The sequence below is a fragment of the Miscanthus floridulus genome, chromosome 4, assembly GCF_019320115.1.
Source record: "Miscanthus floridulus cultivar M001 chromosome 4, ASM1932011v1, whole genome shotgun sequence".
Taxonomy (NCBI): Eukaryota; Viridiplantae; Streptophyta; class Magnoliopsida; order Poales; family Poaceae; genus Miscanthus; species Miscanthus floridulus.
The window spans coordinates 114,299,969-114,314,775 of record NC_089583.1 but is presented as its reverse complement, the minus strand read 5'-3'; the positions used below and the strand labels follow the sequence as shown (position 1 = coordinate 114,314,775).

Genomic DNA, 14,807 nt, shown 5'->3' with positions numbered 1-14,807 from the left:
TCGAGGGTGTGCTTCACCGGGCCCTGGTGCGGCTTCTTAAGCATATCATTGAAGAGCCCGGGGCCCCTGGGGCCTCGGGGATTCTTGCGATCTGTGGCCGCGACTAGGCCGGCCTCGAGGACCTCCTGCTTCCCCTGGCGACCATTTTTATTTTTCTTGGAGAGGTGGGGAGCCGAGGCCCCGGGAGCCTCGTCCCTCCGCTTCCCCTTGGCGTCGTTGTCGGGGAAGATGGCCCCAACAGCCTCTTCGCCCGAGGCGAAGTTGGTGGCGATGTCGAGAAGCGCGGTCGCCGAGGTCGGCACATTCCGGCTGAAAATTTACGATCGTTTACGACAAGCCATAGCCAAACGAACAGGCTGAAGACCCAAAAGAGAACCCTTTCTGCGAATGGGTCTCGAGGAGAGGATACTTAGATTTAGATTCCATTGGAGGTCGATACAATACTGTCGGAGACCCATTTTGTATCCGAGTGCCTTTTAGGTCACCTGTTGGAGACAGTCTTAGGGACTTGAACTTGTAGACACCAACACAACCGGCACTGTTTTATAGTTGGTCAATTGTGTTTTAACACTACATGTTACAAAATGGAAAAGCTGATTACATGTGCTGCATCAAGAGATCATATTTGAATGTGATAATAGCCTACTAACAAAGAGAGAATTTCTGTGAACTGACTCGGGTGCTAACTCTTGGTTATTCTTCTCGAACTTCATAAGTTCACGAACAGCTCCATATCCTTCGAGTAGACCATCCGCCATATGCGCAAGAAAGAAAACCAATCCATGAGCTGGTAGCTGATTGTGCAGGCAGTCTATCTTCCCGTACCATGTTGAAGACAACGTTAAGCATGTGCGAGTGATGAGCTGTGGTTTCCTCAGACGTCCTTGAAAAGAAGCTGGAACCTTGGTATCCTCTCAGGAGGAAGGGGGCAAGACACTATCAGTTTACCTTTCATCGCGCCTCTAAATATTGCCTGCCATCAGGAACTCGAGGGATCAGATAGATTATTTTTGCAAATATCTTCTTCATAAACATTTCCTTTGTGTAAATATTCACAAAACAGTGTGAATAAGAAAACTGAAGACCAAAATGTAACGGGTGGGATACACGATGGGTATAGATAAATAACTAGTACAGCTATGAATAACTAGCATAGATAACACAAGTTAGGCTGTGATAAATTTTGCTAGTCAGACAGGCAATTCGGCTATGGAAAGATTAGACTTAAGAGCAGCGAAACATTTCAGGGAATAAAGATACTACCAAAAAACATGATATTCCAACAATCAAGATTTGAAAATCATGGCACAGATGAACAGAACACACAGGACCAAGTGATTAACCTGTCATTGCTTTCAAACAGAAGGAAAGGCCACATCCTTGTAAGTTTTTTACTAATTCTAGCACATGACAAATTTCTTAATGATAAAAAGTAAATTGTCCTCTAATTTTTCAATACACACAAGAATGTTCTGAGTGGTAAAAGGTCAAGCAACCAAGTAAAACCATTGAAAGAAATGCTCTTTTTGACATCACACTGGCCAATCTATTCATATAGGTGTCATAGGGGATATCCTAGCAGGGGCATTGAGGTGAACAGAACACTGGCTAGCAAGTTACTTTAAAACAACACAGTAAAAAAATTGTGCCAATAGAGTTCAAGCGACTAAGTTTTGATCAATCATTAGCCATTCGTTGATTCATTGGTACTATGTGTGCCAAAATTACATTTCTAACTAACCTGACTTCTGTACAGCTACTGAAGTGCATGTGTTAGGACAAGTTGATAAAGTCTGCAGCAGAACTCAATTTGACCTATCATAGAAATGATTAACGAAACAACTAAAATTATCCAAATATCCTGAGACTGTAGGCACGATTCATTCCAAATAGGAATTTAACCATGAAACATTGTTCTCAAATCGTACTATCGTAGTTCCTTGAAACTGCTATTAGGATGGTTGTTTCCTTTCCTGTGTCGACTGTCAAGGGCCTTAAAAATTCAGGAGTGATTCTATCATGAAGCATATCATGAAGTGTGTAGAGTAATAAAAAAACAGAAAATGACAAACTAACAAATGTCAATTCACATTAAATACCTCGAGATAACAAGCATGTCATGAAACGTGTAGACTGTAGAGTAATAAAAACTGAAGAACTATTTTGAACAACTGCTATATCACAACAGAAACATTGTTTGATTATACTATTTGCCGAGTTTTTTGAAACCTGCACTTGTCAATATTTAAACATATTTAAATGCATCATAATCATGAACTTAATTGTTCTAAACTTCTAATCTGCATTTTTGTTGACAAATATACAAAACATGGACATATATGACTATACAAAGTTTGCAGTTCTCCTTTCTTCTAGTTTGTAGAAAATTCACAAACAAATCTGTGGCCTTGTCAGATGTTAACTGAAGAGGGGAATATAAATTGCAATGTAGAGAAAGCACTCGTGGTTTGCTCACCTCAACTACATCGATGAAGTCTTGTTTGCTGCTAAAAGAACCTATCCATTTTGTGTGATCAGGTGTCCTGTACATTTACATTATAATATAAGCTTGCCATATTCCTGTTGCAGGTAAAAATACGATACATATAGCGAGTAAAAAACTAAAAATTATCCTTGCTGGTGCATATCACCTCAGTATCTACTTTAGATTTTCATAATAGAAGTAACAATATAAACTTAACCTCATGAATTTATGCAAAAATAGGGAATAACAGAGGTCAAAACCAACTCAGTACTTTGCAGTTTTTAATTACACATAATCATTTACACATCAGGGTAGATGTCTCTGCTAGTTGCTAAATGGATACATTGTATACAAACATTTGCAAATAATTCAATAGTCAATATTCTAAGTTCATCAGGATTCAGGCATCTAGGTTCTCATTTCATACAATAGTAATACAGATGCAAAAGTTCTCATCAACAGTATCAATAATAAACTAGTTCTTTGCTTTTATCATTTAACTCTTTAATATTCAACACATACCTTCCACTGCCTACTTCCTTATTATTGACCCTATTCCTTCTAGCCATTCCAGAGGCTAATGCTTCTCATTTATGTCTTAAGCACTAGAATAGAATCTAGCTTTACAAAGTTCACTTCTGTTACACATTGATGACATGAGAAAACCAAAAGCACCACGATGATAACATAAGAGACAAACAGTTAACACAAAAGATACCAGTTTTCAACATTATACCAATTCAAATAATTCAGCAAGCACAAAAAAAGAAGAAAAAAGAAGAAGAAGAAGTAATATTCTGTTATGAGTTTATGTCAAAGAAAAAGACTAACATCTGAAAGGAAAGGCTCCAATGAATGGGAATGAATTCTTCTTAAGTGAAAAATAGAACTTACCCTGAATCCATCTTCATGTGATGGGTATTGAAGAAGAAAATGGTTGCTGGAACCAAAGTAATGTCAAAGTAGTCAATGTAAACTTGAATCTCCTCAGAGTCTGTAAGTGCAATCAAGCCCTAATGTGTGTTTTGGTGTTGATGGCCACCTAATTAGAGAACTAATGAGATTTATTAAGATGACAAGTAGAGAATTCATTATAGAGGATGTCACAAGGAAAGGAGGAACCCCCAGTTACAATTAAGGACGGCATCACGCTCAAAGGAGTTTTGAATTCTTTTGTCTTTTGAAATTGAGTATGGGAAAAGCCATACTATAAAGGGGGACACTACAACTGGTTAAAAGTGTGCAACCAAATGCTTAATCTTTACACAAAACATCCTCACACCTCAACCAAGACAGCCAACTTAACAACTCCTTCACCTTTGCTGTCTTGCTGGGTGCGGCAGTGCCGCACCTAGAGAGAGGCACTGCCGCACTTAAGTAACTGTTGGGAGGCAGGGGGGTATTTATACTTTTCCATGTCCTCCATAACGTCACTCTCTTCTTCCCCAACGGTTCAGACCGACGAAAATCAGCAGATGCTCATCTCCTCTCTCTTCCATTGGTGCTCTTCAAGCTCTCAAGCTTTCCCTTTGATTTCCCCATCAATCCTTCAGAGAAAAAGGTGTCAAAAGTGATTAGAGAGCAGCTCCACTGATTCCCAAAGCCTAAAGAGCATTTGGTTCACGTTTTGACCGGCGGTTGTGTTTGTTACTCTCGGAGTTTGGTTCCTAGCCGGCTAGAGCGTCGCCCAGTGAGCTTGCCAAGTTTGTGGCAGCCCCAGAAGGTTTATAACCACGTCTTGCAGCGAGTAAAATCACCCCTCATCTCAAGAGTTCACTCTCTTGACTTGAGAACGAGGTAGGGTTGCAAAGCCCTAAGCCTTAGTGGTATACCTCAACAATGTGGACTTAGACAAGCCTTGGTGGCGAGCTGAACCACGGGATAAATTCTTGTGTCATCTTGTGCTTGTGTTGCTACACTTGTGTTCTTGTTGTTGTTGAGGTGATTTCTAGGGTTTGAGGCCGATCTACTTGTGTGTGGTGTTCCCACCACTTTCAGCTGTTGATCTGTGATCTACTACCCTGCAGGAAGCTAAGAAATTTACCCGATCTAAATTTCGTTGGGTAGATTTTGAATTGTGGACTAATCTTTTCTGCAGGTGCGACAGTGCCGCTGTTTGGTGCGGCAGTGCCGCGCTCACAGAGCAGCAGTGCCGCGAGTGAATTGGACTTCGGTTTGAGTTGAATTTTTACAGGCCTATTCACCCCCCTCTAGGCGTACCAGAGATCGAGTCCATGTCAACCAATGCTACTATAGCAAACTTGGATATGTCCCAAGAAGATCTGGCCAGCTGTTAAGACACAATGAATCAGAAAATTTCACAGACATGCAGAGGCATATACTTAACCTATGGAAATGAAGTGAACGAAAAGCCTCCTTAACAGCATGTATACATACTATAATACTCAACAAAATGTAATTGAAGGTGTTGGGTGTTAGACTATCACTAATAAGGATGTCCCCCCCCCCCCCCCCCCCCCCCCCCCCCTTTTTTTTGTTGGCCTCCACAGATTTAACAGATGGTAATTTAGAATACAGAAAAAAGAACCTTAATGACACTTCCTATGGTCAAAATAATAGTTTTGCATACCAAGTTATTAATTCCATTTTCACACCGCGAGAGACCACTATCAGTGCGACACTCACAACAGAGCTAAGAAAACTGTAACTTGTGTTTGGTATTCTGTTGATGTGCTCAAACCATCATACACTTTTCAGTGCATTTCATCTTCCCACATCGTTCTAGTAGTTTCAGAGAAAATTTTGACCTTAGGCAGTGTGAAGTGCGAACCCACTGCTCCAACTGATCCGCTTTGATTAAAGCACTAATTCCGGTTCTCTCTAGTTTGCTTCCTTCTTGTGACGTGTCTCTAGTTCTCCTAGAGTGGATGTGCAGTGTTGAAGTCGGAGCTGCTTTGGTTGTGGTATGCAACAAAGCTTGAACGATAACACACTGTATTCTTTTTCTATGGAGGTCGCGGCTTGTTGCGAGTGGCGGCATGTTGGGGACTTTGGCTGCTATTTCCCATGGGAAGTTAGAGCTCCTTTTCGCCGGCTTGTGATAAGCTCCAAAACGATGACGTGCGGTGGGCTCCATCGGTTGTGTGTCACCTTTGTGCGTAGATGGGTTGCTCAGTGTTAGCCATCTAGTTTGTCGTGTTTAGGTTTTTGCCAGTTTTCCTTTAAAAAATTGTGTGATTGTAAGGTTTTCAGGACTGTTTCCGTTATAAACTGGGTCATTTTTTTTTTCTTAATTGATGAAAGGCAGAGATCCTGCCATTGCGTTAGAAAAAAACTAATACCGTAGACAGTAATACCACATCCTCGCAAACAGCAACAACCAGCCAATCTCAAAATTAACCACCACCGATTCAATTCAAAATTGCAGAGCGGACCCAGGCTACAGGTACGATGGCAAAACGGGAAGGGAGCATGAGGTTCGTGCGAGGGGATGAAAGGCCCGAGGATCGCTCAGCTCAACAATAGCCCACATGGAGAGGCTGCTGAGGGATAGGAGAGAGGGCACTCACGATGTCATCTAGGTGGAGGCAGGCGGCGTCGGTGGCGCGACCAAATCGGAGGACGAGGACCTTGTCGAGGGTGTCGCGGATGGCGGTGTCCTCCTCACTCTTCAGCCGCAGCGTCGACAGCAACGCCGACCCCATCCCGCACCGGTCGTCTCTCCTCGTGCCGCTCCTCGGCGGAGTGTGCCTCTATGCGCACCGGCGGCGAGTGGATGCCGCCGAAACGAGGAAGAAGTTACACAATACGCCGCAGCCTCGCACGTGGCCTCCGCCGCCACCGTGGACGCGCCGCTCGACTGACTGCTTCAGTTATCTGCGGGAGGGGGAATTTGGATGCGGCCGCCGGGGTGTCGCTCGGAGGGTGCGATCCAGGCTGGGCTGCGGCCCCCGGCAGGCGGAATAGCGGCGACCGGCGAGAGGGGCGGCGGGGAGAAGATTTGGAGCTGCGGCCCGAGCGCAGGGGTCGCCGGAGACGCGGAGTGCCGGAGTCCGCACCGCCTGGTAGGCTGGTACGATACGATAATATTCCCTTAGTCCGTGAAAAATGCACGTGCCTGAGACTCTTAGTCAATTTTAAATTTAATTGAAGATATAGAAAAGCCCTACATCCAAAAATATATATAATTCTAGAAGTATATACTACATAATTCTAGAAGTCGACCAAATTTAAGTTTAATCAAATTTATACAAAAATACTAATATTTATAAGGCTGGATAAATATCATCAAATTAATTATAAAATATATTTTTATAGTAAACTTATTTAGAAATATAAATATTAACATTATTTTCTACAAATATGGTAAAAATTTAAGAAAGTTTGATTTGACTTGTACCTACAATTACGTTTTATTCTTTTCAGGACATAGGTCCCGTTCAGCTTACCTTATAATCCTTACTATTCAACTTGTTTTTTGAATCAGAATAGTGTTTTTCTCTCACAACAATTCAGCCAGAACGGTGTTTTTCAGCCAAATTTCAGCAAGCCGAATGAGGCCATGGAGAGTAACATTTATGATACCGCATACTAGAAGTATTAGATTAATAGTTAAATATATTTATAATAAGATATAAATAATATTTTTCTATAAATTTAATTAAACTTAAAATGGCTTGGCTCTTTGAAAAGTGAAAGGTACGTTTAGTTTTTAGACAAAGGGAGTATATTGATATTATGGTTAGTTCAAAAATATATTAATTTGAAACAAGCAAGCGTCAAATGATAACTCAGAAAACCAAGAAATTATTGATAAAAAAAAAAGAAAACGAAGAAACAGGCTTTAAGGATGAACACAAAAACTCTTCGGCATTCCCTGGGGCATTTTATCAAATAGCACATATGGAATTTAGAGCTTTTTTCTTATTTATATCCTTGCTGCTGTAGCTGAAATTCATAAATCCAATATACAAATAGTTACCACGTCGTGTAAAATTATCTGTGTCCCGGCAACAAGAAAATATATAACCTTTTCTTTTTTACGAAACGAAAACATATAACGATTTGAGGTCATGGAGCTCGTGATGACTACAGTTAATACGGTTAACAAATAAATATTGTAGCTGCCAGCCACCGTTACTATTTTCCGCTTACAATGGAAAATTTGGCACATACAAATCTCATTTAGTTCAGGTAAGGAAATCAATAGCTTAGCATATGGCAAACAACAAAGAAAGAATTATAGGTTACTAGCCACTGATGTCTCCTAAACTGAGCCATTCGCCCATACGGCCATACCACTTCGCTTATTCAGCTCCTTCGATGACTAGTGAAGGCAATCAACTGATGAATAGAGTTTTTGATCGAGATATCTGAAACAAGAGAACATAAACACAAGTGTAAATTAGGCATTCACACGAGGATGAGACATTATATAAACACAATTGGGAGATGTGGATCATGCATACAATAAAAAAAAGTTACACCTAAGTGACTGTACCACAAAGTATCTAATCACCCCCTTAGTCTAAGAGAGCACACATCACAGTTGCAGAGTGGCCTCTTCATAACTAATGTAAAGCACTTAAAGCTAATACGTTGGAATCCAGTAGATACTACACAGGCTAGTACAGTTATGCCACACACTTTAGTAAGTTTTGCTGCAATTTCAATCATCTGCTAGAAAAAGTATATTGCTAGAAGGTTTTACTATTTTCTATTAAACTTCTCAATGTTATTAGCAGAAAAGAACACAACTTGCAGTAAACTTGATTATTTTTTTTCTTGTTCCATGCAGATAATGCATTCAACATATGCTTACAATCAGTATTATCCTAAACGGTAAACAGTCGGTCACCCTACTTTTAGTATTTAGACAGTGCTCAAATGGAGTTAACAGCCTAAACGGTTTTGTGTAATAACACTGAATATACATATCTATGTATGTAAAAGTCAGCTATGCTAAAAAGTATAAATATCTATGCTTGTAAAAAGTATCAAATATTTTTTTTGCGGAAGGAAACTAAATCTCACCTCACCTCATATTTTTATGATGTAAATTAGCTGGGTGCCAATGTGGTAGATGTAATCCTCCTATTGACTAAATGGTGAACTAAATGACTGTTTATCCTATTTAATCAAGTTGAACTCAATTCCGTTTCGATAGTTTATACGGTTTAAACGGTCCAACCGTTCAATTGACCGTTTCGGGCCTAAACAACACAGGTGGCCTTTGTTAACCATTTAAACGCTGTTTAGGCGAGGCTACATAAGAACACATAGCCACATCATGCCATGATTTACTATTACTGCACTTTGGCTATAGCCAGCCAGGAGCAATTTATTAAAAGTAACATAAGGTCATAGTAGTAACCAAATCCTTGTCAAGTGCAATTTCTGATTTTTTTTTAAAGAATAATACTACATTCTATCAAGCATTCATGACCATTTTCTTCTCGGTAAGCAGGTAACAAGTTGGAATATGGTTAGATGAACAAATAATAACGAAAACAGCATGATTATGACAATGACAATGCAGGTGTTTTATTGAGTATAGGTCACTATTTTATATCCAAGGGTAAAGGTATGTATCAGAAAACTAAAAGCATTACACACAACTTGTTTGGTATTGAATAATGAGAATCTAGTCAATACATTATGAGTCCATGAAATCACTAAGATGTCCCTTCTAAATAAAGGAGGTATTTATGCACATTAAGAACAAACTTACTGTTGTAAATGGCATTTATCTGCTAGTGCTCCATATGACCTCTGTTGCATCGTAACCCTTATAAAAACTAAAAGCCTCACCAATCATCCATGCCAAGTGCATTGCTCCATTCACCAGTTACCTCCTTATGCTAATCAGTGGATGGCACATATTACTCGTACCCCAACTAATTTGGGATACTCTACTCTACAGATTTGTAAAGTGCACTGACCCAGACAGTACAGCAGATCACTAGCTAACTACAGAACACAGAATCAATATGAGAAAGGGTGGCAATGGAACCAAGGCTAGTAGTGAAGGATCAAACTAAGTAGGAATTCCTTCAACCATATGATACACACCACTTCTACGAACACCTACGCTGAGCACATTGACAACTAAAACATCCTTCTGTTATTGTCATCGTCCCTCAAGAATGGTAGGTTGTGCAAATTCCCCAATATAGCATCAGTTGCATCAACATCCAAATCAAACCCGATATCCTCATCCCCGCCAAAATTCAGCATTGTGGTGCTATCAGTTGGCTTTGCCACCTCATTTATGTTGATCTCTCTAGTACCCACTGTCTGCCCACTTCTTGCATCCCCATTCAACGAATCTGCCCCAAGCATAGATGGCCCAATGCCACTTCCCACGCTACTGGAACCTTGCTTCTTGGGCACAGCACCAACCTTCTTGCGGGCTGTTGTCTTCTTCATCCTTCCTCTAGATGGACCTGCTGCACGGCCAGTGTCACCACTCTTATCTGGGGGCTGCACACTTGCTGGCGTTGAATTGGCGTTAATGGGTCCGCCATTATTCTCAACATTTTGTACATCAGCACCGTCATTATTCTCAACATTCTGCACATCAACATTCACAGTCACCGCAGGTGCTGGCTGCGGCGGAGATTCAGAATTCCCAGGAAACATGGGGCAAAATGGCCTCCAGTTGGTGCTCAAATCGGCTGCCTTAGGGAAACCCATGGGGAAGAACCCCCACGCGCAGTAGTACATGTCGGTGCCGGGCACAATAGGCGGGGCGTTAGGGATCTCGGTGGCCACGAACGCCCGCCTGCACCCGGCGCTCTGGCACCTGAGCGCGCGCCCCACCAGCGCGCGCTGGTACTGGTACACATGGCAGCAGTAGGGGCACACCGTCCAGAACGCATCGGCATCAGCCGAGGCCGAGGCGTCCCCAGAAGCAGGAGCAGGGGCAGGAATAGGAGGAGGAGCGGCAGCAGGAGCTGGAGCAGGAGCAGGAATAGGAGGAGCGGCAGCAGGAGCAGGCGGTGGATCAGCGGATGCGTTGTTGGAGAGGTCAGCGAAGGCTTCTTGGATGAAGTGGAGGGCGGTGTCCGCGGCGGGACGGGGGTTACGCGGGGAAGACACGAGCTGCGAGAGGCGGTGGAAGGAGCGCTTGGCGGCGGCGGGGTCAAGGCCGGGGGCGGGCAGTAACTGGAGCACGGCGACCGGATCGGGGCGGCCAGATGGGAGCAGGCGCTGGGAGGCGAGGAGGACGTCGGCGACGGCGAGGAGCTCGTCCGCACCCGGGAGGTCCGGGTCAGCCTCCACCGCGCGCTCCGCCAGTCGCTTGCAGCCGACCAGGTCCCGCGCGGCGAGGAGCTTCCCGGCGATCTCCAGCCACCGGGCCGGCTCGGGGCGGCTGCGGCCGCCGCCGCCACCGGAGAAATCCATGTGTGGGTGGGAGGAGTGGTGGTAGGCTGGCAGGCAGCGAGCGCTCGAGGTGGGGCTCAGCTGTCAGGTGGCTTACGAGGGGAGGGTGGTGGTAGTGGTAGTTGGTTACGCCGCACCGCATGGACTGATGGTGATTAGGAGTACCCACGTTTACGAACCCCAACTCCCCAAGGTTGACTTCGTATAAGCATGCCGGCCAAATTATTGTCAAAAGCCCATTGAATTGCTCACCTCCAACTAATTCGGCCCAGGAAGAACTCTTCTGAGGAGCCCATTGAATTGCTCAACTCCAACTAATTCGGCCCAGGAAGAACTCTTCTGAGGGCATGTACAACGCCCGTCTCCACCGTAGCAATTTTGAAAAAAGCTCATTAGACGACGGCAAAGGCCCGTGCTCCGAGGCCCAATCGACGGGGAGCGCCGCGCTGTACGGCCGCGTCTTTCTCGAGTCGACGCCGTGCTTGGATCCCACGCGGGGGCGCTCACGGATTGTGGTTTGCGCGCGGGATTTTGCTTCGCTCCTCGTCATGCCGTCCGCGCTGCTCCTTGCCGCGTCGAGCCGGACGCCGCTACGCTCGTCGCCAAGCCGGCCACGCTGTGAGGAACGGCAAGGCCGCAGGACCCATTCGTCGCAGAAGCTGCTTGCCAGCGGCACTCATCGGGCGCAGATGCTCTCTCAGGAGCTACTGCTGCATGTTGCCCTCCGGTTTGGGTCCGGCGAGATGTTGAAGCGCATGTCATCCTGCGCCTTGGCCCTTCCGGCACGGCATCTCTGGTCAGCCGGGTGTTGCTGTGATTGTTTGTTGGTGTTGATTTCATGATTTACCTCTGATTGTGTCCGTGGTCCGTGCTTTGTTTTCGGGCTGCTAGCTGCCTACCATCTGTAGTTTAGGTGTTCGTTGAAAACTTGAAATGTGCATTCAAGCTAAGATGCCTTTTCAGGTCCCAGGGGCCAAAATGTTTGGAAAATCTGTAGAGGGAAATGAAGAATAGAGTGGTTTGCATGTTGTAAGCGGAAATAAAAACTTGATGGTTTAGGTGGGGTTTAAATCTAGGGGCAAAAGTTTAGACGTGTTATATCGGGTGTCATATGGGGTATCACATGGGAGTGTTCGGATAGTAATAATAAAATAAATTACACAAGTCCTCAGTAATCCACGAGACGAATTTATTAAACATAATTAATCCATCATTAGCGCATGTTTACTGTAGCACTACATTGTCAAATTATGGACTGATTAGGCTTAAAAATTCATCTCACAAAGTAGTCGCAATCTGTGCATTTAGTTATTTTTTAATCTATATTTAATACTCCATACACGTGTCCAAACATACGATATGATGGAGACTAAACTTTAGGGGAAAAAACTAAACAGGACCTTACTCTCGCTAGCAAAAGAGCATGGTACATTGCTTTCGTGTGCAGTTTTGACCTCATAAGCTCTTACATGATACCTTGCCTTTGGTATGCCATTCATTAGAGGAATTCGGCTATCTTAGGCCACACATGTTTATCTTATTTATGCTTGATCGATTTTTTTATTAAATAGCAACACAATAGTATACAAAATAATATTTATGATTAATTTTAGATACATACAATGCACCTGTCTTTTTAATTATCTGTATGTCAGATTTCAGTCTCTTAGAGACGACCTATGTATGTGGGTTGTACAAAGTCAACAAAGTGCTTGACGACGTGTTGTTAGAGCATGATGCAGCAATGTTAAAAGACAACGCAGTTTTTATAGGTAAGGTTCATGACATGACAGGAGGTATTATTAGTTATGTAAAATGCCACAATATATATGGGTAGGATTGTAAATAAGTTGAGTTTCACATGGAAAAAAAATCTCTACTCCTCAACCTTCCGATGATCCCCTATGCCTGAGATCCCAATCCTCCTCCTATAACTCTTCCGTCGCCAAAATCCCCTCTCTTCTTTGCCACAATGCATATCGCAGAACTTGCTCAATAGAGCTTTTGCTGCATCTGTGCTACACTGCAATTAGGCAACTAGATAGCATTCTACTCTACGATAGATGCAACATAATGGCCCCTGGCCCCGTTCACTTCGCTGAAAAACAAACCGAAACACTGTTCCGACAGATCTATTATGAGAGAAAAATATTGTTCCAATTAAAAAACAAGCTAAAAAGAACGTATTATAAGATAAGCGAACAGGGCAAATAAAACTTACAGATTGTTTCGAACTTTAGGTGATAGCGTGGGAAAGCTGCCTTCACGAAGGCATCGCTCCCCGCATGAAGGCATCGCTCCCGGCACCTGGGTTTGATGCGCATTCTTGCTTGGTCGGTGCTCCAGATCAGAGCTACATCCAAACACGTTCTTATAGCTGTAGAAACCTGCAATCAAAACAGCTACAATAAAGTAATAAACCACCGCTACTGAGCAAGCACATACAACATATCTCGTCGACAAAACGACGCCTGAAAGACATATATGTCCATTGTTGTCTCCTCGATCATCACAAGTGCGCATGCTATATCATGCATTATCAAATATCTCTAAATATGTATTACATGATTAATCTAATAACACATTTAGAGATATTTATGCACGTACATCCCAAATGCATTAGTATTTTTATATGTAATATGTATTTGGGATGTGCACTCTTTTTTAACGGACTGTGCTGCTCAAGGACGCCCGCAACCACCTCAATCCTTGGTTAGGTTGCACAGGAACCTCCGCAGCTTCTTCACCTCGAAGCACGACCTCCCGCTCCGGCTCTTCGGGACCAGCGCGCTCCTCGCCCGCGTGCCGCGGCCATCGTCCCCGTTCGCGCGGCGACGAAGCACGGCCTCAGCGGCCACTCGCCTCTTGGCGCGCGCTGCGTCCAGCCTCGCCACGGCGGCCGCTCTTCGCGCCTTCACCGCGCGCCGCGCCGCCTCGGCCTCCTCGACGCGCGCCTCGGCCTTCCGCTCGTCGGCCTCCACGAGCCTGCGTAGCTCCTCGAGCTTCCGCGCCGGCATCGCCACGACGTCGTAGTGGGGGTCCTCCTCGTCGCCGTCGCCGTCGACGCGCGCGCGCGCAGCCAGCTCGGAGGCCGCGGCCTCGGACCACGCCAGCGCGTGGGCCTCCGCCGCGATGGCGCTCTCGGCCAGCTGAAGCGCGCGCGCGGCCTGGCGCCGGACGAGCACCCGCTGCTCCAACGCGTCCTTGGCGCCCCTCGATGCCGCGACCTCCGCGCGCAGCCGCCGGAGCTTGGCGCGCGCTCCGTCGACGTGCCGGCGGAGGTCCTCCGCGGCGGCCTTCTTCCTCACCGTCGCCTCCTGCCTCGTGGCGATCGCGCCGTTCGTGGACTCGATCTGCGACTTGAGCAGCGGTATCTCGGCTGCCATCGCGGCGAGGCGGTTCTTGGCCGCGGCCAGGTTGGCGCGGAGCCGCTCCAGCTCCTCGCCGAGCGGCATGGACGCCAGCCACGCCTGCACCGCCGCCTCGCGGGCGCGCTCCACCTCCTCTCTGGTCCCCGACAGCTCCTTGAGGACACTGGCGGTTGTGCTCGGGGCGATCTCCGCTGATTCGTTGTTGCCTTCCATTGCCGGCCGATGAGTTCGACGTGATTTAGCTGGACTGGTGCATATGCCGTTGTTATGTGCGAGGGGGCTTCTATGCTATTTTTTTTTATCATTCCTATGCTCCTTCTTGGTGTATCCTATGGGGTTTGTTCTACGTGGCAGGTCATGTTCCGTGATGTATTTTGTGATGTTCATGTAATATATATGTAATGTTTCGTAGTACATGATGTTCTATAATGTTGTGATGTTTACGTAGTATATATGTGATGTTCTATGATGTTTTTTGCGATGTTCAAGTGATACACATGTGATGTTTGGTTATGTTTTACGATGTATTTTAATGTTCTATGATGTTCTCAGGCGGCTGTTAAAATACATGTGATGTTCTGTGATATATTTTATAATATTCTGTG

The 14,807-nt window shown here is 44.8% G+C and overlaps 3 protein-coding genes across 4 annotated transcripts; all 3 read right to left on the bottom strand.

The window, feature by feature from the left end:
• Positions 1 to 515: 515 nt before the first annotated feature.
• Positions 516 to 6,633, bottom strand: LOC136550397 (uncharacterized). 2 transcript variants are annotated; one of them, XM_066541953.1, is made up of 5 exons: positions 6,016 to 6,633; positions 4,706 to 4,775; positions 3,380 to 3,479; positions 2,477 to 2,543; positions 516 to 973 (listed from the first exon to the last, which is right to left on the bottom strand). In XM_066541953.1, the coding sequence occupies exons 1-5, from the start codon at positions 6,148 to 6,150 to the stop codon at positions 875 to 877; spliced, it is 471 nt and encodes a 156-aa protein (XP_066398050.1). In that variant the 5' UTR covers positions 6,151 to 6,633; the 3' UTR covers positions 516 to 874. The 2 variants fall into 2 exon arrangements, 1 of the variants encoding a protein (XP_066398050.1); XR_010782268.1 differs by lacking the exon at positions 6,016 to 6,633 and having other exon boundaries at positions 906 to 973; positions 3,008 to 4,918.
• A 911-nt stretch (positions 6,634 to 7,544) lies between these two features.
• Positions 7,545 to 10,916, bottom strand: LOC136552712 (actin-binding protein wsp1-like). The gene is made up of 2 exons (XM_066544279.1): positions 9,177 to 10,916; positions 7,545 to 7,818 (listed from the first exon to the last, which is right to left on the bottom strand). Exon 1 carries the CDS (start codon positions 10,850 to 10,852, stop codon positions 9,554 to 9,556), a length of 1,299 nt encoding a protein of 432 aa, XP_066400376.1. The 5' UTR covers positions 10,853 to 10,916; the 3' UTR covers positions 7,545 to 7,818; positions 9,177 to 9,553.
• A 2,617-nt stretch (positions 10,917 to 13,533) lies between these two features.
• On the bottom strand, positions 13,534 to 14,415 carry LOC136549127 (uncharacterized). Its single transcript, XM_066540415.1, has one exon. It carries the CDS (start codon positions 14,413 to 14,415, stop codon positions 13,534 to 13,536), a length of 882 nt encoding a protein of 293 aa, XP_066396512.1.
• Positions 14,416 to 14,807: the final 392 nt, after the last annotated feature.